Genomic DNA, 24,101 nt, shown 5'->3' on the forward strand with positions numbered 1-24,101 from the left:
CACGCACGCATCTATTGATTGATCGTTCTCAATTGTTTGTTTATTTATATTCATCTAGTTACTAGGCATATGGTATTGAAGGATATGGTCATATCGTCACACATAGGAAAGAAAAGGAATAATAATGTCAGTGCGCCTCCCACCCACCGTTGTAAGTAATACCTCGTCGGCATTCCGAACGCCAGTTCCGATCCCATAAATGCATCCTCTTTCATAGATAAATAGATAATAGACAGCCAAAAATACACGTGTCATGGTGCCATCCCGATCAACGGTCCCGGCACCTCTTCTAATTCCTGTCCGACTCTTCTCCTCCTGGCTCCGTACTGGCCCGTTTCTTGCCAGATCCAGGCTTTCGGCCGCGGGGGCGCTTGACAGGACTCTGCCCGGACATAGAGTTCTTTCGCTTCCCCGGACGGGGTCCCCCAGCTGTGCCCCAACCGGCTGCCGGGTCATCCATGTCGGTGGCCGCGTCCAGATTGTCTCCCTCGGCATCTTCATCGCCTCCAGCCTTGAATTCGTCGTCGATGTTAAGCAAAGTCGCAAACTCGCGGCACTTGTCGATCATGCTCTGCTCGCTGCTCAAGGCGTTCATATTCCGAGCGATAGCATCCCAGAACTTGTCACCCGTCACACCATGCACCTTCGTGGCTGACTTGCTGAGCTCTTTCGATGCAGCTTTGGCCTCTTTGACGCGTGCATTCGCTGTGACACCGTACAAGCGCCGGAGATAGGTTCGGGCTTCCCAGAGCATGGAAAGGGATGCAGCTGCGGTAGCCAAAAGCCGCAGGGTGGCTGGGTTATACTGCTGCAGGGGTGCCAAATTTTCTAAACCCTCCGTTGCAGGAGCAGGCATTCCCTCTACGGTAGTAGGCTCCGTCTTAGCAATAAAGATGTCGGTTTCGATCGAGTGGGCGACAACTGTCCCAGTTGCAGAGACAATGCGTTCCATGCAGCCGATTGTCGGTACGAGTTCGGCAAGTTGGTTGTAATCGAGAAACGCGAGGTTCTGCGCTACAAAACGCGATAGTAAGAGATGCTCGGGCGGATCGCCGGTGGCGTCAAGCTTTTTCAGTTCAAAGTCGACTTTCGAGCACAAATTCGAGAGAAACTTTCTCTGATAGCGACTGTTGCTGATTTTGATGATATCAAACAGGGGCGCAAGTTTGGCGATGTATGGGCGGCTTGATGCACCAGTGGGATCCCCCACCACGTCGCGCTGGTAGTAGAAAGCCTCCTGAACAGCACGCATGTATTCTCTTTCGAACATCGACTCGTACTGCTGGTGAAGCATCTTGTGAGTGTCAAACGCAACTTTCGCAATTGCTGGAACAGTTGATGTCTCCAACGAGACAAGAACGCCAGCACATTCCTTAGGGTGCACCAATCCTTGACGGTTGATACTGGCAATCAGCTCGATGGCAGTCAGAGCGTACGAGTCTTGCCGCGATTGTGCGACCCGAAGCATGCTCCGCAAGAAGTGCTGGGCAATCAACGCAGCGGCACCATCGTTGTCGCTAGCCTTCAAAGACCCTCCTAGTCGTGTGGCGCCTTCCTGCTCGGCGATCTCAGCAGCAGATAACACAGTCTTCTCAGCCTTGCCTTCATGCATTGCGAAAAAGTCCGAGAATGACCTCAGCACAATGTTCTGCAGACTAGGATTGTCTTCCTTAAATACCATCGACAGAATCTGCCTTGGGTTATCACGACTGAACTGGCCTGGCCAGGACTGGCAAATTGATCCCAAACTCTCCAATGACATGACTCTCAGCTCAAGTGGTTGTTTCGGAACAGTGAAGGGTATAATGGCATCAACCATTAAACCGGCCACTGACCCGCCGCCCCACGATGGGAAAGCATTCTTAAAATGCGGCTCGTACTTTTCAAGATCGCAGTGTCTGCCAACACAGCCTGCAATACGGATGTAGCTTTTGGCTCTGGCTAAGACTGCCGCGTTTGCACTATCAGAAAGATCGATGTTTTTATAGTGCTGTATCGGTTTCAGCACGGAAATGGTTAGTTTCACCAATCGGTCAGTATTGTGCAGGACTCCGTTGATAGTCCAGAGGCACGCCATCACTTCATTCAGCTCTGAGCGAGCAAGCTTAGCAACGCTCTTAAAAAGGTCGTTTTGGACCTCTCTCAACAGAGTATTGTGGGCGGACGACAGATATGGCAATACGCATCGGTAGATGACTACCACCGAGCGGAAAAGGAAGAGATCCTCGGCCGTGGCCAAGTGTCCAATGTAAGGATGCAAAGTCTCCAGCTGGTCAGGCCGGAACAACTTTGCATTGGCCTTCGCAAAAACGGTGATAGTTTGCAAAAGTGCTTGCTGGAATTCTTTCGTCGATTCGGTACCTTCAACCAGCTTCTCGAACATTGTAGAGACCATTGACTTGCATACTTTGAAGTTCAGAGAAGCTGTCTTGGAGGTTTCGGATAGAACCTTTTTAAGACAGTTGTTCAAGGTGTCGAGCGCTGTTTCGCTTCGCTGAACCAGGCTGACGATGAGTGTCACCCTCTCATCGAGACCGACCTTGAGTTTAGGACCATCCTGGGCAGAATCTATGAGTCCGTGGAAGGGAGTGAGCCAAATCTCCTCGAATGTCTGTCGCGCCAAAGTTGCCACGCTATCTTCCAAGTCGCCCGTACGTTGGAGAAAGCTATCCATTATCGCAAGCTTCAACTCAGTACGCGATGTATTAAGGTAGATATCCTTCAGCAAACCGATGCAGCGCTTCCGTACACCGGCAGTCGGATCAGCGGCGCATGTCAAGATAGCCCGGCAACCGTCCTCTTCCAACTTCGGCTTCAATGCAATGCATTTCGCGATCAAAGACAATGCGGAATCGCGGACCATGGGAGATGCGTCAGTAGCACAGCGGAGAATTACTCGCATGACTGAAGCATCTCTATCGAGAAGACTTGGATCCTTCTCGAGCATGTATATTACACTCTTCAAACTACGACTCCGAACTTTGGCCTGGTCACTCGCAATCGAGTTGAGCAAAACTTTGAGAATAGTGTCGAAAGCCTTGCAGAACCCTGAGTTCAAGACAGTCAGGATGTATGCAAACTTGCCATGCGCCGTAGGCACAGTGTTGAATTGCCTAGGAAAAGAATCAGTAAGGTGCTGTGGGACTCAACAGGATGTACTCACCTGTGCGTCTCGAGCCATAACGGGTCAGAGAAGAGATTGGAGAAGAGTGAAACCAGGTCTTCGGTCGCGTCGTCGTACATGACTTCGTCCTTGTCTTCAGCGTTATAGTAAACGGAACAGAAGGTTTTAGACCACTGCGTAAGATAGAACCCGCGAGCACTAGCAAGCTGCCAGTTGTCTACACTGCGGTCTTGAATGAAATACTCGAGCGTCATCCGGTAAGGGCCTTCTGCGACAACGAGGTCTTGCGGATGCAAAGCACGGCTCGAATACTCTTCGAACAACTGTTTGAGAGATTCGCTGAGATCGCTATCAGACTCCTCCATGGCAGGTAGCAGATGCTGAGCAGTCACTATAAGATCAGAGATGGCAGAGCCCATCCATCCCAGAAGCTCAAGAGCCATGCTTTTCGCTGTCGCAGAACTCTTGTCCTGTTCGGCGATACCAACCATGTGAGAGGCCATAATACGAAGCAGCAATTCCGCAGCCGGCCAATCTGTGGAGCCTAGGACGCTGATCAAATCTTCGGTAAACAGGTCGAAAATATTCCGATAAGGCTGATCACCGGTCTTGGTGGATGTCATCGCCCGTTGGACGATGAATTTAACAATGTACTGGGCACTGCGTACTGCGTTATCATGTAAGCGGTTGACCTTGGTCGCAAGCTGTTCCATGGACATGCTCGACTGGTCGTCATCCACTGCCTGGCTATCGCCAAGCACTTCGTCATCGTCCTCGTCTTCCGCCGATCCAGGTGGCTTGCCCCTCATTCGAGACGCCCTGGAGTTGGGAACGTCCAAAGCAGTCGTCTGGACCAGTTGCATGACCAATGCAGTCAGAAGCTGGATATTTTTGCCGTCGGCAAGCTTGAACTGCCTGGCACTCTGCCGAGTAGATGGAAGCTTTTCAAGTGATACAAGGATTTCATCCAGGATGTATGGGCGCTGGGCGGGATACTTGGAGAAGATTTTGGCCAGTACATCCATGGCTCCACGTCGAACCGACTCAAACTTTTGAACACCGACAGTTGAGTCCTTTTCCGTGTGAGAGTTCTCGACGAAGATTAACTTAGCTGCGAAGAACTCCGTGGCGGTGACAGTTCCTTCTGAGACGTCGATCCGTGAGAGGAAATCTGCAAAAAGAGCAAGTACTTTTTTGCTTTGCTGGATTAAGGAACCAAGAACCCGTTTCTGAACAGAGAAGAATTCAAAATACTTCGCATCCTTGCCTCCAGGACGTGCCTGGACAGCCGGGATGATACAGTGATCAAAGACTTGGTTAAAAACATTCGGTATGGCTTCAATCAAATCCTCTGGACAAAGGTCTCGTTCCGTCTGGGACCCAGACATCGTTTGCAGAAGACTCCCAATAGCAAGAAGAGCATTTTGCATGTCATCCAACTTTCTTAACCAGTCCTGCGTTTCAGACTCATTCGAAGGATCGTCTATTCTCAGATCCGGAGATTGGGCAGCAATGATTGGCTTTTCACAAAGCTTCTGGATCCTATTGAGATAGTCCGATGGGATATCCTGGAGTCGGCTGTATCCAACCACTTTCTTGATTGCCTTCTGTAACCGCGTATGGGTATCGGATGAAAGGATAGGTCCGTTCACCTCGAGTGCATGAGGTGTAGTGAAAACCACGTTTGTCTGTTCAGCAGCCGCACCGGAGGATGTACTGGGATCGAGCTGATCCTCGGATTCGAAGATCTCATGGAGCATGTCCTGCAACTTGACTAGGGCGGCGTCTGCCTCTTCCTTTTGGTCTTTCAGCCGGATAGCCGTAAGATTTTCGCTCCCCTCAGCATTGAGTTTTCTCTTTTTCGACATGCCGTGATCGTCAATATGGGGTGGCAGTGGCTTGACGGGGATTACTACCGAGAGTTGACTTGTCTGTTGACTCGGTCGGGAGGAGGGGGTAGGTGCAGGTCTGTTTGCGACGGAAGGTTGGCTTTCATTAAAGGAAATAGGCTTTTGCGGCGGTTCTATGTCATCCGGCGTAGGATCTGTATATTGTCAGTTCACTTCTGAAGCCCATGTGAAGCGATGAAGCCCTACATCGAAAAGCGATATCCGTGGCATCCAACATCATCTTCGCAAATGAGCCAAGCTTGTTGCTGCTGGCGACATGGTCGTTTGCCGCTGTCGAAGGTGATTGCTGAGTGCTAATCGAGCTTGTCGGCAGCTTGAACTTGCTACCGGACTAGGTGAGCATATGATATAAGAATGAAGCATTAATGAGGCTTACAATTCGGTCAACTGATCACCATCCAGCAATTGCTGCAAGTATTCCCGGGATGTCTCCAAGCGATTCGACTCGTCCCGTCCCGATTGAATTTCACCATTGAGTTGACTTAATGCTGTACGGCCGGACTGGAGGATGTGATTAATGGAGGTCGTATTGGGGGGTCGACCGACGTCCGGGCGTAGGATGCAATCTTAAGGAGACAAGTCAAGCAGTTAGTTAAAGTTCACTTTGTTCACCGAAAGAGTTTATCTCAGTCTGACCTAAGCCGAATATCGGCGAGCTGGACATGGGAGAGTACTGCAACGCTTCCTCAACAGCCAGCGGCCTTTGCCAGCGGCGAGCCTGCCCGCTGGGAGCATGAGCTTGCGCTTGGGGATGGCCGTTGATGACGACCTGAACGGCCGGATGCCAGTTTTGAGCCATGGCGGCGAATATCCCTACTGGGAAGCTGGAGACGGGCTGAAGGAAGATCTATGACTGTAGCTTAGACATGCCCTCCTCAGAGACATGGCTATGGGAGCAAGGAGAATGAGAGACCACCCCCGATAAACGCCTGATCATCCAAAGATCTCCATGGCAAACCAATGCAATAATTAATGCCAGGCACGGTTCTCTTGCCGCTGCCGCGCCTCACCGCCCGGCACTAATGGCGCGCTGGACCGTCGAAAATTGGTCCGTGCTGGAGCCATTCTTTCCGCCGCCATCCAAAGAATTCAAGGCGGGAAAGAAAAAAAAAAGTGAAGGGTCATATATTCTATTTTCAATTGTCCGGTTGATCTGATACCTTTTGCTGCAAACCTAAAACGTTCAATATGTCTGCGATTGGAACCCTCGTCTTCTGCACTGACTGCGGCTCCCTGTTGGATGGCTCAATTGGAGATCCCACCAAGATTCTTGTCTGCGATGTCTGCGGAGCTAGGAATAAAGGTAGGTTTGCCTTGTTGGTATCTTAGGTTGCAAAGTTGCATTCACTGACCTTGTCCCCCTTTAACTTCCTATACAGACACCGTTCCCCAGACTATTGTCTCCGAGTCCAAGCCGAGCGCATTCCCGTCTGCCTTGAGAGCGAAAAGATCTGCGGTCCAGACCTTGACGGCGTCCGACAGAAGAACCGAAGCCCTTACCCAACATACTTGCATCAAATGTGGAAGGAAAGAGATGTACTACACCACCGTACAACTGCGCAGTGCAGATGAAGGTAGTACGGTGTTTTACACGTGTGTCTGTGGTCACAAGTATGCAACCTACAAACCCCTCTCTTTCCCTGCCTTTTCCGCAATAGCCCATACTAATCTTTCTTTTACACAGGGAATCGACGAACAACTAAACTGCAAAGACCTGGTGTCTATGTTTTTGGAAAATTCTCAATTGTACATCTATGAGTCATGAAAGCAACTATTTACCGGCATTGTAGACTTTTTGTTCGCATAATTCATCAAGCAGACACGGCAGCAGGGGCACCAGAGTCCGGCACCAGCGCATACTCCATCTCTCCGTTCTTCTCAAACTCGGCCATATCAAGAGCCACGATAATGCTGTCCCGGACAACCTGCTCGGGGTCGTTCAAGAACTTCTTCAGGGTATCCTCGACACCCTCAACGTCACCCAAGCTACCGAGGGCCTCGGCAGCTTCGTGGCGCACCATACCAGCTTCTTCTTGGTTGCTCAGACACTCGGTGAGACTAGGGACGGATGCGGGGTGGCAAAGTTGACCGAAAACGAATGCGACCTCGTGGCGGAACAGCGCAGAGGGGTCCTTGAGACCCTTGGCGAGCGCATCGACGGCCTGAACGGCGGTGGGCAGATCAGGAGGCGAGGCGAGGTCGCGCAGGGCAAACATGGCACGGTATCTTTGGAAGAGAGGAAGCTTGGTGTCCAGCAATGTCTTCTCCAGCTCAGGAATAGAGGGTTCTGCGGCTTCCAGGGGCATTGGTGGGGCGGGGTCGATGGAGGTGAAGTCACTATATCATATAGAAGCACTCAATTAGCATGCAATCCGAATGACTTGGCTGCGACAAGAAAAGTAAGGTCATACCTAGGCTTCAACTTCTCAGCCTTCCTGGCTTCGGAGTTCTCCCACACGATACGATCCACGGCGATGTCGCAAGTCTCCCGAATGACCTCGGGCTCATTCTCATCATCCTTCAGTGCCTTGAGAATCTCCAGACTGTCCTCGTAGCCCAGAGCACCTAGGGCCTCAGCGGCCTCATGACGGCACATAACATCCTCCTCCTTATCCTTCAGAACCTGCTGAAGGAACGCGACAGCGTCAGGGTTGCGAGTCTGACCAAGACAGTAGGCAAGCTCATGCTTCAACAAAGCCGACTTGGATGAGAAAGCGGCAGCGATGGCCTCAATAGCGGGAAGGGTGTCCTCGGACGGAGGCTGCAGGCACGCCAGGTACTTGAGAGAAAAGAGGGCCCGGAAGCGGCGCGCGAGGGGCTCGGATTCATTGACAACAACCTTGCGGAGGGTGAGGACAGTCTCACTCACGCCCTCCAGGTTGTTCTCGTTGACAGCAGACATGATAAAGAAAAAGAAAAGATTATTGATTAAGGAGTGTTTCTAGTTTGCAAAATTTCACGAGATCCAGCGGGAAACGAGGGGCAAAGAAGGGAGAAGAGGGAAAGAGGACCTTCAGGCATGAACGACGATAGGTAAATTTTCGATCTTATCACGTCCCGATAATAAATTTTAGGTGGGGGCGGCGGGGTTCCAAACCGCCGTGGCTGGGCGCCTTTTGCTTTGTAAATCTGCCTGTGCCACTCTCTGGTTACTGTATGCTCGGCGTCTTTTGCCGGATCTGTTCCTGCCGGGATGGTGATCATCGAACGATATTTTTTGAGGCTTGTCTTCTTTGAGAAAGTGGGAGCGTAAGGAGCGTTCCTTATAGTCTAATTGACAGTCATAAGGCATCCTTATGTAAATATTTTTCGCACAGTTCCGAGCAGACCTTTATTTCTATTGACTATCCTTTTTCCAGACCGCTGAAGCCTAATTCAAGTCATCGCGGGAAAGCCAAAAAAGAAAGATCCACTTGCTGCATGCCTGGATACTACTCATCTGCTGCCCGGTGAACCTCCGTTCTTTCCTCGTGCCCTCGGAGGATTTAGCCTTATCCGTATGAGGTATTAGTTGTGAGTCGCCTTGCTCAATAGAGAAAGTAGACAATTTTCGCTTTCTAAGATGCCGCTTAGACTACATCAGAAGCAGCTCAACTATTTAATCATTGCTGAAAGCATTTCATAGCATGTAAAGGAGTTGCGGCATATTGTGAACATCTCTGTATAAGATTTTCAATTCTCTCTGTTATTCACTCATAAGTACTACTTGTAGCACGCCTGTATATACAGAGGGTCACTCCGCAGTGGGCTAACACCACCCTTAGTAAGGATTGCATGCCAAAGCAACATCATTCTTAATAGTTCCTTGACCACTACCAGCTGTGCTAGTGTAATGGATTTGAGAATGAATTGCCATGGAAGAGAGGCACAGCATGTGAAAGTGCATGGAGCCTCAACTTTCCGTACTGTAACGCTATTGCCTCGATATTCGGTCCGACGAAGACTGAGTATGAATATTGACATTTGCTACCAATGACTCTTGTCATACCAGGCACAAAGCGGCCTATTCTTCAGAAAATACTGGGAACTAGCGCAAGCGTCTTCCAAATGCTTGTCGAGCTTCTCCAGACTCGCTTGGCGCTAAATCGATTTATGAACTCAATAGTGCATACCAGCAGACAGACGGGAATTTACCGGATTATGTCAATGAAACTCTGCAATAGCGAAAAAGTGTAACATTTAGGAAAGTTGAATTTATCACCTAGCACAACCCAGAACTTAAACAAAGACCTGCACTTATGTACATGACACACCAGAAACCCAAATCATTTAGTCTTGATGTACTTGAGCTTCTTCGGTTCGTGGACGAAGTTGTTAGCGTAGGCCTTGGGAACGAAGCGACGCTCATTTGGCTCCTGAACGAAGTACTCGTATCCCTGCTTCTGGGCGAACAGAATGGCATCCTCCTTGCTCTTGAAGTTCAGGTGGGTACCCTGCATGCAATCAGCAGAGGATTGCCAGCCCATCAGGGGGTTCTCCCAGCGATGACCCCTCTGCAGGATATCCCAATCCATTCTCCAGTGGTGACCGTGCCAGGTTCCGGACTGCGTTGCGGGCTTCGCTTGACGGTAGATCCTGTAAATGACTGATCAGCGCGACTGATACGGGCGGGCGATTGATATCGTTTATGGGGCTTCATACCGGACAGTACGGGCCTGCAGGTCGGTTGGAGCGCCGGACAGAACAGCGGCAGCAACAGTGGCACCAGGCTCACTGCCATCCATGACGCGCTTGGGCACAGGGGAGAATTGGCTGGTTTCGTTTTGTCAGTTTGACCACTCCAATTGCATTGCCAGGTGGGAGAAATTCGTACGAGGTGCCGTGATCAATGGTAGCATCGTAATCGGGCTGATGACGGGTCATAGCCTCAGAAGGGCTCTCCTTGCGGATCAAGGTGCTCTCCGTGTGAGGAACAGTCGGGGCATCAGAAGTGCTGGATGTGCGGGAAGGGTCGCCTCGACCGGTGCCTGTAGACACAAAACGCGCATTGACAGGGGTGGCGAGCCTGCCGGCGCGGAGGCAGGCGAATCTTCCTGCTCTAGCAAGCGACATGATGGCGAGGTTGTGCTTGGATGAGTCGAGAGAGCAAGGTGCTGCGGTAGAGCAATTGCAAGTTGAGGTATGCGGCGAGTGCCGGCCTTCAGACGAGTCCGAATGCGGTTTAGCGCGAGCTGAATGAGCCTCCCTGCGTCGAACCGCTCTTCCGACAACCCGCTTTCTCGTTGGCACTTCTTCCTTCTCTCCGTCATTATCCATTGTCCTAGTTCACCTGCTAGCGTCAAGGTAAGCTGGTTATTCCTAGTGTTATGCTCTGCATTTCGCTTCTCTTATATCATTGATCCGACATTTTTCTGACTTGGGGTCGCACAGATCCTACAAGATGAGCTACATCGCCCGCCGCGGTCTCTCGACCTTGATCCCTCCCAAGGTAAGGAACAACCGATATAACGACAAGAACATGTCTTTTTCTGATGCTAATTGATGTTTAGATCGCTTCCCCCAACGTGAGAATCCCTATCTTCATCTTCCCCGACCCTGCCTAGACGTTACCGCCCGGAGCAATCTCTTTCGTGCTTTACCTCGGGAACTCAACAAAACGCGCGTTATACCTGTTGAACTCAACTAACTGTCAAAAAGGCGATCGGTGCTGCCAAGGATGCTGCCCGCATGGACCGTGTCGTGAACTTCTACGCCAGACTCCCCCGTGGTGCTGCCCCTGAAGTTAAGCCCACCGGCATCATCGGTCGTTACCAGGCTCGCTACTTCGGAAAGAACCCCTCCGCTGCTCGTAAGTACACTATTGATCATATCTTACAGTGTGGAAGACGCTGATCAATTGCAACTCGATAGCCCTCGCTCACGCCATCGGTACCATCCTGATCCTGGGCTACAGCATGGAGTACTACTTCCACCTCCGTACGTCCCCTACATTCTTCTGGTGTATTGTGCAGCAGGACTTACTATTTCACAGGCCACCACAAGAACCACCCCCACTAAGCAGCTCGCTTTTTGGTTTCTGGGAGCGGGAGATCCTGTGTATATACCACACACTCTACAATGAAGACGATGTAGAAGAATCAAACTTGTACCACCTCTAAATCGTATCTTTTCGTCAACGAATCTTTCTATGGTATCTAAATTATCTCGACTAAGCATCATGTGCCAATGGGTTGCCATAAATGTAGTCTACTCATACATTCATCACAACCTCCGCGGCAACAAAATCCAGCGGGACGGGACACTGGCACTAGGTGTAAATCAACATGAAATTATATCATGGAATCAATGGTGCAATAGTATGGTTCCTCATTATAACCTCAGTCATGACCAGCTAAGTTTGATACTAAGCCAAGATATAAAATCAAGTTGTAGATGAACTACATGTATTTCCACGTCGAAAATGCTCCGAAGTTTTGTGGTCTAAATGAATTAGCGAAATAAGACCGTTTGCATAATCCCGATGTCTCATACGGGCTTGCAAGCTCAACGACAACGTCAACAATGTCTGTATGGGTGGCACTAAAAGGGATATAAAATAAGGTCTCAGTGCAACTCATTATTCGATAAGATCTAGAGCATAGAATCGATGAATCAGATTTACCAATGGTGCTCGGCCTAGATACGTGCCTTCCTAAAAAGTACCAAGGAAGGAGCAAAAGGGCAGTAGGAAGTTAATATTATTTCTATTACCCATGAAAAATATGTAGGCTTGCTCTGAACATAGGGAGATGAGGAAGATTAGGGAGAAATCATGTAGGAGGATCTGTAATAAGGTGCCTGCTTTCACCGAATCAATAACATAGAATTGCCATTGCTACTGCCCAGCCTAAAAGCAGGCCTTTAAATCAGCAATTCTCTTTTCTGTCTGATTTGGGCATTTGCACGTAATGATATTGCAAGCAGAATAGGCGCTATGTTCATCATATGGGCCAGGTTCAATGTACTCCAGGGACCAAATTGACGCATAATTAAAAATGGCCGAGACTGGCTACTATGATTCTTGTCTTCCAGGAATTTGATGTATTCGTCGTCGTATTGAGAAACCGTCAGGAATATCTCGTGCCGATCTTGCGAAGCCAGAAAGCGCCTTCTTAGTTAGCGTTCGATGTTGCTTCGTAGGCGTGGTCGTTGAGAGATAATTGACATACTCTTTGTCCATTGCATATGCTTTCACGCCATCATTTTTGACCCATGCAACCATCTGAGCACTCTCCTGCATTCGTATAGCAGCCAACTTCTTTGCTCGCATGACCGGTTTCACCTCGATAATGGCCTGAGCGTTACCTTGCCGGTCATCGAGATACCCGTCAGTTCTGGCTTCAAAACTAGCCTCTCCAAAAGTAGCCTTAAAAAGCCTTTCTGTGCAAGGTCCAATTGTTGGCGAGCTTGAACGGTACAGTCAGAGCATTCATGAAGATGACAAGGGCGCAATTGACAATCTGTTCATCTCTTGTCGGGGGGTATAGTGCGCTCACTTGCTCTTTAGAAGGAGGTGATGTCTCCTGAAGTGGACTTGGGGTCTCCGGGCTCGGTTTCGCTGGCGTGTCCTCAGAGGTATCGAGACTTAAATCCTCCACATCCAGAAAGTCGGAGATATTCTTGGATTTTGAGGGCGTCTCCAAATACATATCAGCTAACTTTCGACTGAATACTCGAGCACGTGTGCGATGTGCAATAGGAGTTGCGAGTGACCGCGGATCTACTTCATCTTTTGTGCTTATAACCTCAAGCTGATAGTGTCGTGCAATGGTGAAGTTTCCTTCCCCCATATCCTGTGATGAGAATTCCTGACAATATGTCTGCCATGATTTGTAGTCTTGAAGCATTTCCTCTGCCTTCACGATCCATTTATTGAATTCAGGGAGTATTTTCGGCAGATCTTGAATATGGCGCGTCTCCCACAGTACCTGGAGAAGCAAGAACTGTTTGTACTCAATCTTTGAGGCAGAGTTCAGCTCTGCGCCATGGATAGTTTGGCCTGTAAGGCCCACCCGAGCCATGGCAGCTTCCCATCTCTTCTCATTCGAAGGTAGATCGTCTGTTACGCCCGACATGACGATCTTAGGAATGTAGGAATATGGAAACTGACGATACAATCTAGCAGGCGAGCAGGAATCTGATTAAGATAAGTCGAGATATGAAGATGCAGTTGCATATTCGCGGCCATCTAGACGTTTGAGATCCCAAAGAGAGGAAGATTGGGAAGAGAAAGGCTGTGAATAAAGATCATGTAAGTGACAGAGGATCTAGTGAAGTACCTGACTACGATGAATATTCTATCAACACATACAAAGCTCGACTTAGTGGCTTTGCGCTGGCTATGACAGTTTTATGTATACTACCCCATTATCCTAGAAGGGCCCTGGCCAATAACATATTGTCGTCATGGTGTCAGTTAGAGACCACTTGGACACCGTCGTGCGCATAAAATCACTTCGAGAACTCTCTGTGGTCAATGTAATCGGAGCTCGATCAAGGTGAGCGATTGCGATATGATGTTATACGCAAGGAACAGCAACCGGAGCAGGAAAGTGATATGTGAGAAAGCCAATAGCTGTTCAAGAGAATTTCCGACATGTCTAGTAGAGTAAAGTGAAATGCTTATCCCTCAATGTAGTCGCATTCATCACATGCTAAACTATCAAGGTATTAAAGTCGTAGGATGAATGGGTTTGATGGGGCTTTCACAGCGCTTAATGTGTAGTACTAGGAAGCTGTGAATCTGGGATCGCTGATTGGTTACCCGGCAACCAATGTTGCTGCTTCCAAAGTGAACACAGTTCGTTCACCTCCAATGCGACGTCCTGGGAGACAAAGGAACATCATAAGAGAGCACAAAATCCCCCTTTTCATGTCTCATAAACCACCCATATATGTGTTAATCCAAGTTCTCGGTTGTACTCAACTTATAAAGCCCAGCTATCCATCGCCATGTCACCCATGCTGGAAGCTCCAGCCCGCCGCCAAATGAGGGCCGCACTGAGGGACTTGGCGCTGAAGACCAAGAGCCTTCGAGTTGATGAACTAGACCTACAGCTATTGGAAAAACTCAATATTCGAGTCAATCTTATGTCGCTAGATGAGGCGTCACCACACAAACCATCTTATTTCGCCCCTTCGAAAGACCACGCAATTCCAGATCCCAAGGATGATGACCTTGATGGACCATATAATGGTCTAATCGAAGAAACGGAGCCAGCTTTCACCAGTCCTATCGATCGTGCATATGCGGTAGATATTCACTTCTCTTCTTACATTACCTATTACTCTATGAAGGCCGACCGTGAAGGATATAGGACTACCTGGTTTTCGAAATGGTAAATAAGGCACCCCCCTGTGATCTAGCAATATGTACTAACGGGTGCTATGTAGTGTTGGCGATTCACCATTTGAAAAATCTAGTCTGTACAAGTATGAACAGCCTGAGTTCGGGTGCTATCGTATCGCCGAGTTGAACGGCTCTAGACGTCCACATGTCAAGGCAGTCATGTACAATAATCTAGTCGCCACAGATTCCACAATCCTCTTCGGCGAGTTGATGCCAATCCTTCGAATTATGCTGACACAGCTTCGGAGGCGGAAGTTCATTCATGAAATGGTTTCACCGGTAACGACTGCACCAATCAATCTTGTCGCTTGTCAGAGCTGATGTGTGCTCCAGGTCTTGATATTCTCGCTCATGGGGCTACAAGCCCGAGTGATTGAAGCATTTTTCCACGGTGAGAATCTGGTGCTGCGCCCGACTAAGATGTATGACTTCAGCCACGGAAACTCCGATGCCTTTAAATCACTGGCCCAGTGGTATATCTTGGGAGAACCTATTGGGGATACTACCCAGGCTTCCTGATACATTGCGGGTTTCGCATCTGTTTGACATCACGTGTTTGTCAGATGCATGCTTATGGTTGTCAATCATGTTGTTCTCTAGTTCTCCTTCATCGTTCAAGCAGGGAGTCATGGTATGTGGGATGTGTCACGTGGAGGAGTTGCAAGGCGTATGTTTGCTTACGAATTATATGACTAATTTGGGATGGGTCTGTTTCTTTCTTGTGATGTTTCTCAGCAGCCCGTCTTGCATTAATATTTTGGGGTGTACTATGACCCTACCTACGATTAGAGAAGCTTATGGACCGAACTTCTTTCCATAGTGGGACTGGTGTCCGGCTCTGACTTCGCGTATAGCCGGATACTAGCATAGTGCACAAAATACACCACGAGTATGATAGAGCTAGGTCACCACCCAGACAGGAAAATAGTCGGAGAACAGGCCTTGATGTTACAGATCCTTTGATTATTAGAGCTGACATTGCTGCAATGTCCTACACCCTTCGATGCCCGAGACCTCAGGTTTTGCGGCTGTGCAAAGGATACTGCACCATTACACCTCTCACAACCCCAGGCATCGAACGCCTCACTTTTTATTGTGGCTTAGACTGATGAGAGTGCTAAGAAATGCCCTACCTCTTGGTAAGGAGCGTCAGAACTTTATGGTTACGGAGAGGTAAACTATGTCGTGAAAATATCGCAAGGATCATTCCCAAAAGAGTTGTCGAACAGAGTTTCTGTGGTTGGTACAAATAGTATTGGTAGATAGTACTACTAGGTAAGGCAGGGAACTGCGGTTCTGGAACGGCCTGTAGGAGATAGGATATAATGATGAATGGGTTGGGGAAAGGGCGGGTGTATCTGCATAATGGGAACGAATGGGAGCATTGGGATTTATCATCTTATTTATTTATTTATTTATTTATTTGTTTTTTTTTTTTTTTTCTTTTAATCGATTTAATCCATTTATTTTCTCTCCCCAACGGGCACTGGGCTTGTTACAGCATACGAACAACCGGGGCTCTGTTATGAAAACCAAGGTCTGCATAAGCGACGGGACATCCACTCTACATGCTGCGAGCACAACGTTAGAGTTTATAGCCAGGGCGTAGGATGCATCGGACCATGGTCCTTGAACGGACATGCCCGTCAAGCACTGGAGGTACTTGGTACGTTTCCTCCAATATGTTGGCCGTACTAGGCATATTACGTGAGATGAGAGGGACGGTCGGGGACACACGATAGCTACCCAAGGCAATCGATTGAATGTTGGGTATCATCCTAAGAAGTTGAGAATGAGCCTCCATGGTGATCCAGATCGGACAGTGTGTTAGGGGAAATGATGGTTTGGCTTAGTTGCCTATCAGTCTAGACGCCTGACTCATAGTAGGTACCGTGAGCTTTGCGGAAGTCGTATCCCGATTCATGCAGTGCAATAGGCTTGTGTTGGCAAACCACTGGTCTGGAGTGGCAAATTCTAGGCAGTGAAAATACTACGTGCCGTTTGGACAGATGGTGATTGGTGATATCTAGGCACAGTGTCCGCAGCACAAGTTGAAGGGCAAGGTGCTACCTCTACAATACTGGTAGCTTGGAGCTCAAAGCTCAAGTTCAGGACAAACCTTTGCTCGTAGGTGCCGCGGTTGTCAAAAATCCGCAACGAGATGAACTGTCTTGTACAGCCGCCATGAGAAACCCGGGTAGTGCACAACTGGCATCGCTCCTACGTCAATTTGGGGTTAGTGGACCGATAGCAGGTTGTCCTCGAATCTGCAGAAGGGCGGTGTTTGGGAGAGCAGTGCCTGGACATTACTTCATCCCCTACTAAGCCCCGACAAAAGAGCAGCACTGCTCCTTTGCCATTGCCTCGGGTCTTACTGTGAGAATTGCTATGCATCGGCTAAACTCGGGGCAGGGGAAGAGGCTTTTCAGCATCTGTCCAGTAGGGGCCTTAGAACAGAATGAGGCAACTCGAATAAGTCACGCAGTCCTGGTGCGTTTTAAATATCTACCATCAAATTTCGTGCCTGTTGTCTTGACCTGTTCGAGTGCCCTTGAAGCCAAAACCACGCTAGCCTTGTCGGAGAAGAAGCGGGGTAAGTTGCGGATGGAGGGTGAAAGTGAGTTTAGTGCTTCTTCTGTCGACGAGCATCGACAACTTCTCACTGCCTGTTGTGGCGTAGCAGTGCTTGAACAGTCCCCATTCCGGGGATTTTGAAAACTCCAATGTCTAGTCTAGACCCTACGTTCACCTGGCCGTTCACCCGCTTCTCATTTGCCACACTTAATTTCACCCCAGCTAATCCACTATTTGCTAACTACAACGGTTGTGCTCTGGGAGTCGGCGCTCTCCGGACTTGGTCGGTGAAGAATGTTTTCATATTAGAGCTAATGCCGCCTCACTCTGCAGGTCGATTATCTTGTACTGTCGTTGGGCATGGTGGATGATATGGTTGTTCTAGATCGCGATTCTCGGTAGAGTTGTTAGGACAGCGTAAGGCTAGTACCCTTTCTATTCTAGTCGGAAAATTGTTCCTGTTGGTAGATAGCTTGTAGAGCCACTTGCCGGACAAATTTTGAAACATGGACCAGATTCCCTTTTGATAGATGATGGCAAGCATGGATGTTCGAGATCTCTTGAATAGCTACTGTATCAGCTTGCGTAGCAGTAGGAAGCTCCTCAGCCATGCCAAATTTGCTAGCGGCGATCCTGCCAGGAGTAGGTAAGTACTCCGTAGATAGCGGCTGATTAGTAGTGACCGACGAATGGCAGTGCAGTGTGATTCGAAGTGAGCATCAGTAACATCTGGAAGTTGCAAAAGCGAGGGAAATCTCGACCGAGCTCTCAATTCGCGAATAGAAGCTCTTCTCTCCAGTACACCGCAGTCACTAATGACTTTTCAGTCCTGAAACTTAGGCAGCAAGCTTCTTCATGATCGCTTGGGGGTCTGCTGGGTTGTCGATGACGTTCCGGCCAGCCAAGGTGCCTGGGGATGGCCGACAAGGCTGCCAGGGACTGCGCAGACGTCACCAAACTCTAGGTGTACTAGTCAGAGGTACTCAAGCAATACCTAGTCTGTAAAATAGTAACGGTCAATACGAGGGGGTGCCCGTTTGCCCGTATTTGATGGATGGCTCCGTCCTACTCCTACACTGCTACTATCATATAAAGGGCGGAAATATCACCCCCCGAACTACTCTTCTTTCTTATGCTGGATTTCACTCTTCGCAGAACCAAGGACTTCTACAAGTATTAGACCTTGCTTGTCAAAGCAACTTCTTTTTTCCTTTGTTAAAATCGCTCTCTTTAATATCTGTGTACCTGTCAGCGATACAGCGGAGAGTTCCTTCTGACATTTACTTGACCTCATCTCGTCTTTTGTGTTTGCTTCTTTCTATTCTTACCCTACCACACCCTGAATTATATTGCTTTCCTTCACATCACGCAAGGTTCAACAAAATTTATCGATGGGAGATGACACGGGAAACGGCAGAAATGCTTTCTTCCAAGGCCATTGGTCGGGCTTTCCCCCTCAACCACGCCAAGGGAATTACCTGGTACCCGGTCTTCATCCCTATGCCCCCTCATCAGTCAGTCAATGGATGAATAGATTGCGCTTCGTCGTTTCAGAGACTAACATTCTGGCATAAAGCAGTATGCTCCATCCTCACCGTACTCGCCAGTATCGACCTCGAGAAGTATGAGTCCAATCGATGGCCTGCACCTAGATACGAGCTTCCTCACAGACGAATCAATGAACGACCTGGCAGGTATGCAGATGACAGACAATGGCATACAGGGACTACCTGTGGGCGAGGATGACGTATTGTCACTGGTAGTCCCTCCTATGTGTCAAACGCAGGGTGGTATTCATGTCGATGATCTCAATCCTATTCTATCAAAACTTGCAGCTGCAGTTCAGGCAAAACTCCCCCAGCAAGATGCAGCTCATCTTTATGAGCTAAAAGATCTACTCAGTGCCAGCTACAACACACTGATTAGAATGGTCCAGCGCCAGATCGATACTACAGGGTATCAACCTCATTCGCCCGGCTCGTCTGACTCGCCTGGTAGCACGCACAATGGGGACAAATACATCTGCTATCTCTGCCCCAAGGAAAATCACAACATACTATTCGCGGATCGAGGTACTTTCAGGCGCCACGTCTCATACAAACATCACCCAGAGTTTCGATACTTGTGCCTAGCCCATCCAATTTGCGACTGGGGGACAAACAGGCGGGATAAGATTTACCCTCACATGAGAACCCACCGAATATATCAAGTGTCTCAAGCGCAAGTGAATCGATTTGCGATTAGGCAGAGACCACCGCGAAATTGCGGGCTATGTTGGAAGCCCGTAAGCTGCTGGGCGGAGTACTTCAAGTGCGTTGCCAACCATTGTCGTATCAAGAATGTCGATTCGACGAATTCAAGCGCAAGCTTGAGCAGACGGGGCAGTGATGATCGCGGAGGAGGTGGTAACAATGGAACTGGATTCGGTGGAAATTATCCCCCTGGAAATGGTTTCGGTCCATCGGGTCCGCAGCAGTTCTACCCCGGCAACAATGGGAGTTTTTCTTCAAGTGATGCCGGTCAGAACAATGGCCATTATGGACATAATTTCTCTGGCTACACGGGCACTACAAACCGAGATGACGAGGACTCTACCTCAAGCTACTCCTGCGGTGAGGCCGATACCGTCGCAGATGTAGCTCCATCACCATCTTGCTGTTCCAGCGACATACCACACGCGATGGATGTTCCTGCCCCATCTAGTATCATAAGCCAGCACTTGGCGCTGATGCAGATGACAGAGGAAACTGAAAGCTGCGATTCGGTTTCGCACGGGGAGGATTACCCACCATCCACTTCTGGCGAATCCGATCTAAGAGACCTCGGTGACGAAACTTATCGCCGTATATCACGGCCTCCAAACGATGCTGCTTCAGATCGCAAGCGGACTCCTCGTCTTAGGACTGAAGATCTCTTCAAAAAGCAGTGCCAGGGTTGCGGACACGTTCTAGTCGAGTGCGATAAGTGCTGCCGTTTAAAGGAGACCATCTTCCAGTGCCACTTCTGCGCGGACAATACCTGCAAGCTCCCCGCTTCTATGAGAGACCCCCAAGAAAGCGAGGAATCGGAAAGATGCAAGCGGACCATTAACAAAGGCGACATAGGCATCCCAGGACGTCCACTTTGGACTGACCATTGGTCTCTGTCGCCAACTGAGCACTCTTTGGAGCCTCTATCCCTTTTTGATCATGATCACTATATGGAACCTGCGAAAGGTGCCAACATGGAAGCTGGAAAATCATCGAATGACCACATCCTTGGCTTGAAAGCTGCCAATGATGAGTGTGTACATTTTGGCAGTTCTTGTCCACTTAGTCTGGATTCTCCTGTTGACTCGGAAGTGACTTGTTCCTCGATGAACCTAGACACTTCATATTGCCAAGCGCCACCCTCTCTAGACGCTAAAGGACCACAAGAAGCATTCGAAGCTGTCCATAAATATGGAAGAGGTAACCTATTCAAGACAGAAGAGTTCATACAAACACTCGATATGTTGTCTGCCACGGAGTCGACATATCAGTCGGTCGAAATCCTTTCTTTCTTTGTCCTGAATGCAGTGCAAGATTTCTTCGACCAAATGCTTGTTTCTTGGCTCGCCTGCGAGGCAGCCCTTTTACATACAGTGTCATTGTCGTACTGTGGGTGCTTGCCCCATTCTCCTCCAATGGATGAGTCTGCTAAACAACGGTCTAGGTTTCGGTGAAAGGAGCATTTCTGAGAAACGAACCGAGTCCGCCATCAGTCGGCGCTACTTACCCCATCCATGGGAGAAGATGCGTTACCAACCCACAGCTAGACAGATTCCGCGGAGGAAGCATTCGCAGCTGCGAACGAAGCTTCAAGTGATCTCCGGAATACTCATCCTCCGTGCCACTGTTCTGAGGAGAAAGCCAATGATGATTTCATCCACAGAGACTTCCGCGGAAGTCTCCGAGCCTAGCAAGATAGGTACTGAGCTCCAGATAGTCGAGCCAGGTGTCCAGGTTTCCCCAACTCTCGAGGTGATGTTCAGCCGAGGCACAGAGGTGGTAGCGGATGCTGTTTCCAGCTTGATTACCGGCGTCATGTCTGCAACGGAAGAAGAGATGGAGTACTTCAAGCCCATATCGGTGCATATGTCGAACCTCTTCACGAAGGGATCAACATGGCTCGGCGAGGAGAGCCTGATCGAATGAATCTGCTGCCTCCGTAGAGGCCCATTTCGGTTGACTATCTTGTCTTAATTGTACTCTTAACAATGTCTTTGTTCACGATATTAACGACCCCACGACTTTATGTTTATGTCCCTTGCATTTGTATGTTAATATATGTTACTGGCTTCATTAATCGCTATAATGTATGATACACCACACTGTTCCTTAACCTTTCCCACTCAGTCCATGTCATCCTCCGCCCCCCCAGCATCGGGGATAGGAGTTAACAAGCCCGCGCACTCCGAGATGACATAACCGACCGGTATCGATAAGCGGTGCCAGGCCAGCAACGACTCAAGACCAACCATTTCGGAGCCAGTCGTGCCGACCAATTGAAGACGCAGCCCCGACACCTCTCCCTGTCCTTTATCACTAATTGCACTCCCTTGCTATTGGAAGTCGGGTGACTGCTAATTTAGCCTGCTATGATATGATCCCAGTAGCCCATTCACCGACTGCTCCCACCCCTCACGTTTTCGGCCGATCATGAGTAGTCCACCTCCGCCGCCGTCTGGCTCGCCCCCCGCCCAACCGGGGTCTCCGTCCCGAGATTCTGGAACTGTATGGCATCCCGCTAGGGAATGGTTAGAACAGGACGAGGACGAGGATGATATGGACTATGAGCCGGATGAAATAGACTCAGATGGAAGAGAAGAAGAAGAAGACCTAGATGCGAATTTGTATGAGGGCGAGGAAGACCTCGATGATGCTGATGATCATCGCTTCGGTACGATTGTCGCCGCCCCCTCCTTTACAACTGTCACTTTAGTTTGTTTTTGCTTTTGCATGCGTTGGATTTGCTTCTACTTTATTTTTCTTGGTTTGAGAACTTACGCTTTTTAAAGATCCGGAATTGCATCTAGGTAATATACACATTGAATTCGCTATGGATGAGTCGGACCATGAGCAACATGGTGAGGAGCGTCACGAGGGAAGGCACAATAGAGGTAGCGTGCCCGCACTCTTATTCTCACTTACTGCTGCTATTGCTTAGGCTTTGGACACTCATTATAGCAGTTTCCGCAGCTCGATTACTGAACCTCCTGGCTTCGAATGGTCTGCGCCATATCCTTCATTATAACGGACTACACGACGCCAACGTGGTAGAGGAAGACGAGGACGATTACGAGTTCGGATTCTTCGGGTACCGGCGACGAGCACGACGATCGGGAGGTCAGCAGTTTCCCAAGGTACCAAGTGAGGAGGGAGAGCAGCTCATGGGTTCTGGTGATTTCGGATCCAACCCTCACTATGTGGACAGATTGAAGAAGCGGAAACGGGCTCTGGCGACGAAGATCATGTGGCGAGAACTGGGGGTTGATGTGTCGGGGCCGCAGAGGAGGGATATGCAGTCGATAACGCAGGTGGGATTATCTTAGGGGAGAGGGATGTAACTGGTCCTGGCTGACAGTTGGTAGGGACTCATTCCTGGCTCGACAGCGGATAAGATCGTTCATTTCGACTCGCGGTGCTACTCTGGACAGTTCTCGGACGATGGAAATTTCTTCTTCTGCTGCGCTCAGGACTTCAAGGTCAGGATGTACGATACTTCCAACCCGTTCGAGTGGAAGTATTACAAGACGGTGGATTACCCGTTTGGGCAGTGGACCATCACCGACGCCAGTCTGAGTCCGGACAATAAGTTCCTGGCGTACAGTTCGATTCGGAACCTGGTCTGTCTTGCGCCCACAGATCCAGCAGATTCCTCCGATCCAGCTATTTTGGATCTGTCGTCGCTTTCAGGAAGGCGAGGCGGGCGTGGCCTGTATGGCAATTCTCATTTCGGGGTATGCACGTGACCGGTCAAGAGCAGACCCTTCTCATTTCATCTAACTGGTATAGATCTGGTCGATTCGATTCTCAGGCGACGGTCGGGAGATCGTGGCTGGCACATCCGATCAATCGGTTATTGTTTACGATTTGGAAACGCGCCAGTCCGTCCTGCGGCTGCAGAATCATGAGGACGATGTGAATGCTGTCTGTTTCGGCGACAAGTCGTCCCCCCATATTCTTTACTCTGGTTCGGACGACACCACGCTGCGAGTGTGGGACCGGCGCTCGATGGGCGACGGGCGCGAGGCCGGTGTGTTCATGGGGCATACAGAAGGGTTAACTTATGTTGACAGCAAGGGCGATGGGCGATACGTACTATCCAACGGCAAAGATCAGTCGATGAAGCTCTGGGATCTGAGAAAGATGATGACGACAGCCAAGTTCGACACCATTGATGTTAACCGATACACAACCGGGTTCGACTATCGATTTGAACCGTATCCGGACGACTATTACGAACCTCATCCCCACGACTGTTCGGTAGTGACTTTCCGGGGCCACCGCGTGCTCAAGACTCTCATCCGCTGCCATTTCTCGCCTCCTGGCAGTACCAACTCGAGATATGTGTATACTGGCAGTGAAGACGGTAAGGTATACGTATATAATCTGGATGCCACACTTGCAGGAACGATTGATGTAGGGCAAGCGACGGCCAACTCGCGGCCGCGCGATCCTGATATCTTCACCGCTGCGTATGAAATCCGTAGTAGTCGCAGCGATGTGATGTGGAAAACATGCGTTCGGGATGCCAGCTGGCACCCGAACTGCCCTGTCTTGGCGGGTAAGTTGATATTAGATCTTCTTGATGGCAATTGCGCTAATTCTGAGGTTGCAGCGACGTCCTGGAATGGATGGGGTTTGTCCACTGGTACGTGCACACTGCATACCTGGAATGACGGCGTGGATAGCGACGAGGGCGATCCGCCGGTGGCAGGGAACTACGACAGCCGATTGAACTCGGTCCGGGAATTCAACTTATTCAGGGAGAAGATGCAGAGCCGAAGTCGACCAGTCCAAAGATCGGCATTGGACGATGAGTTACATTATGAGTTATGGTGATGAGAATTTGGACGTATACGCAGGCAGGTAACTGCATTCCGCTTCTGTTTCCACTGCATGACCGCCATGGCGTTGGCTGG

At 49.5% G+C, this 24,101-nt stretch overlaps 9 protein-coding genes across 9 annotated transcripts; 5 read left to right on the forward strand and 4 right to left on the reverse strand.

Moving 5' to 3' along the window:
• Positions 1-289: 289 nt before the first annotated feature.
• On the reverse strand, positions 290-5,833 carry An11g09360 (uncharacterized protein; the record flags this gene model as incomplete). Its single annotated transcript, XM_001394857.1, has 5 exons — positions 290-3,113; positions 3,164-5,168; positions 5,221-5,357; positions 5,411-5,600; positions 5,671-5,833. The coding sequence occupies 5 exons, from the start codon at positions 5,831-5,833 to the stop codon at positions 290-292; spliced, it is 5,319 nt and encodes a 1,772-aa protein (XP_001394894.1).
• Positions 5,834-6,222: 389 nt separating this feature from the next.
• On the forward strand, positions 6,223-6,737 carry An11g09370 (uncharacterized protein; the record flags this gene model as incomplete). Its single annotated transcript, XM_001394858.1, has 3 exons — positions 6,223-6,337; positions 6,414-6,645; positions 6,719-6,737. The coding sequence occupies 3 exons, from the start codon at positions 6,223-6,225 to the stop codon at positions 6,735-6,737; spliced, it is 366 nt and encodes a 121-aa protein (XP_001394895.1).
• A 108-nt stretch (positions 6,738-6,845) lies between these two features.
• An11g09380 (uncharacterized protein) lies at positions 6,846-7,936 on the reverse strand (the record flags this gene model as incomplete). Its single annotated transcript, XM_001394859.3, has 2 exons — positions 6,846-7,371; positions 7,446-7,936. 2 exons carry the CDS (start codon positions 7,934-7,936, stop codon positions 6,846-6,848), a joined length of 1,017 nt encoding a protein of 338 aa, XP_001394896.1.
• Positions 7,937-9,299: 1,363 nt separating this feature from the next.
• An11g09390 (uncharacterized protein) lies at positions 9,300-10,086 on the reverse strand (the record flags this gene model as incomplete). Its single annotated transcript, XM_001394860.3, has 3 exons — positions 9,300-9,609; positions 9,676-9,786; positions 9,848-10,086. The coding sequence occupies 3 exons, from the start codon at positions 10,084-10,086 to the stop codon at positions 9,300-9,302; spliced, it is 660 nt and encodes a 219-aa protein (XP_001394897.1).
• A 328-nt stretch (positions 10,087-10,414) lies between these two features.
• On the forward strand, positions 10,415-11,132 carry An11g09400 (uncharacterized protein; the record flags this gene model as incomplete). Its single annotated transcript, XM_059750508.1, has 4 exons — positions 10,415-10,462; positions 10,524-10,538; positions 10,672-10,822; positions 10,852-11,132. 4 exons carry the CDS (start codon positions 10,415-10,417, stop codon positions 11,130-11,132), a joined length of 495 nt encoding a protein of 164 aa, XP_059601668.1.
• Positions 11,133-12,025: 893 nt separating this feature from the next.
• Positions 12,026-13,088, reverse strand: An11g09410 (uncharacterized protein; the record flags this gene model as incomplete). The annotated part of the gene is made up of 2 exons (XM_001394862.3): positions 12,026-12,364; positions 12,510-13,088. The coding sequence occupies 2 exons, from the start codon at positions 13,086-13,088 to the stop codon at positions 12,026-12,028; spliced, it is 918 nt and encodes a 305-aa protein (XP_001394899.3).
• An 877-nt stretch (positions 13,089-13,965) lies between these two features.
• On the forward strand, positions 13,966-15,471 carry An11g09420 (uncharacterized protein; the record flags this gene model as incomplete). The annotated part of the gene is made up of 5 exons (XM_059750509.1): positions 13,966-14,351; positions 14,407-14,641; positions 14,696-14,835; positions 14,873-14,993; positions 15,217-15,471. The coding sequence occupies 5 exons, from the start codon at positions 13,966-13,968 to the stop codon at positions 15,469-15,471; spliced, it is 1,137 nt and encodes a 378-aa protein (XP_059601669.1).
• Positions 15,472-18,560: 3,089 nt separating this feature from the next.
• An11g09430 (uncharacterized protein) lies at positions 18,561-21,111 on the forward strand (the record flags this gene model as incomplete). The annotated part of the gene is made up of 2 exons (XM_059750510.1): positions 18,561-20,574; positions 20,630-21,111. 2 exons carry the CDS (start codon positions 18,561-18,563, stop codon positions 21,109-21,111), a joined length of 2,496 nt encoding a protein of 831 aa, XP_059601670.1.
• A 504-nt stretch (positions 21,112-21,615) lies between these two features.
• Positions 21,616-24,021, forward strand: An11g09440 (uncharacterized protein; the record flags this gene model as incomplete). Its single annotated transcript, XM_001394865.1, has 6 exons — positions 21,616-21,856; positions 21,975-22,076; positions 22,147-22,493; positions 22,548-22,916; positions 22,972-23,743; positions 23,798-24,021. The coding sequence occupies 6 exons, from the start codon at positions 21,616-21,618 to the stop codon at positions 24,019-24,021; spliced, it is 2,055 nt and encodes a 684-aa protein (XP_001394902.1).
• Positions 24,022-24,101: the final 80 nt, after the last annotated feature.

Source organism: Aspergillus niger (assembly GCF_000002855.4).
Source record: "Aspergillus niger supercontig An11".
Taxonomy (NCBI): Eukaryota; Fungi; Ascomycota; class Eurotiomycetes; order Eurotiales; family Aspergillaceae; genus Aspergillus; species Aspergillus niger.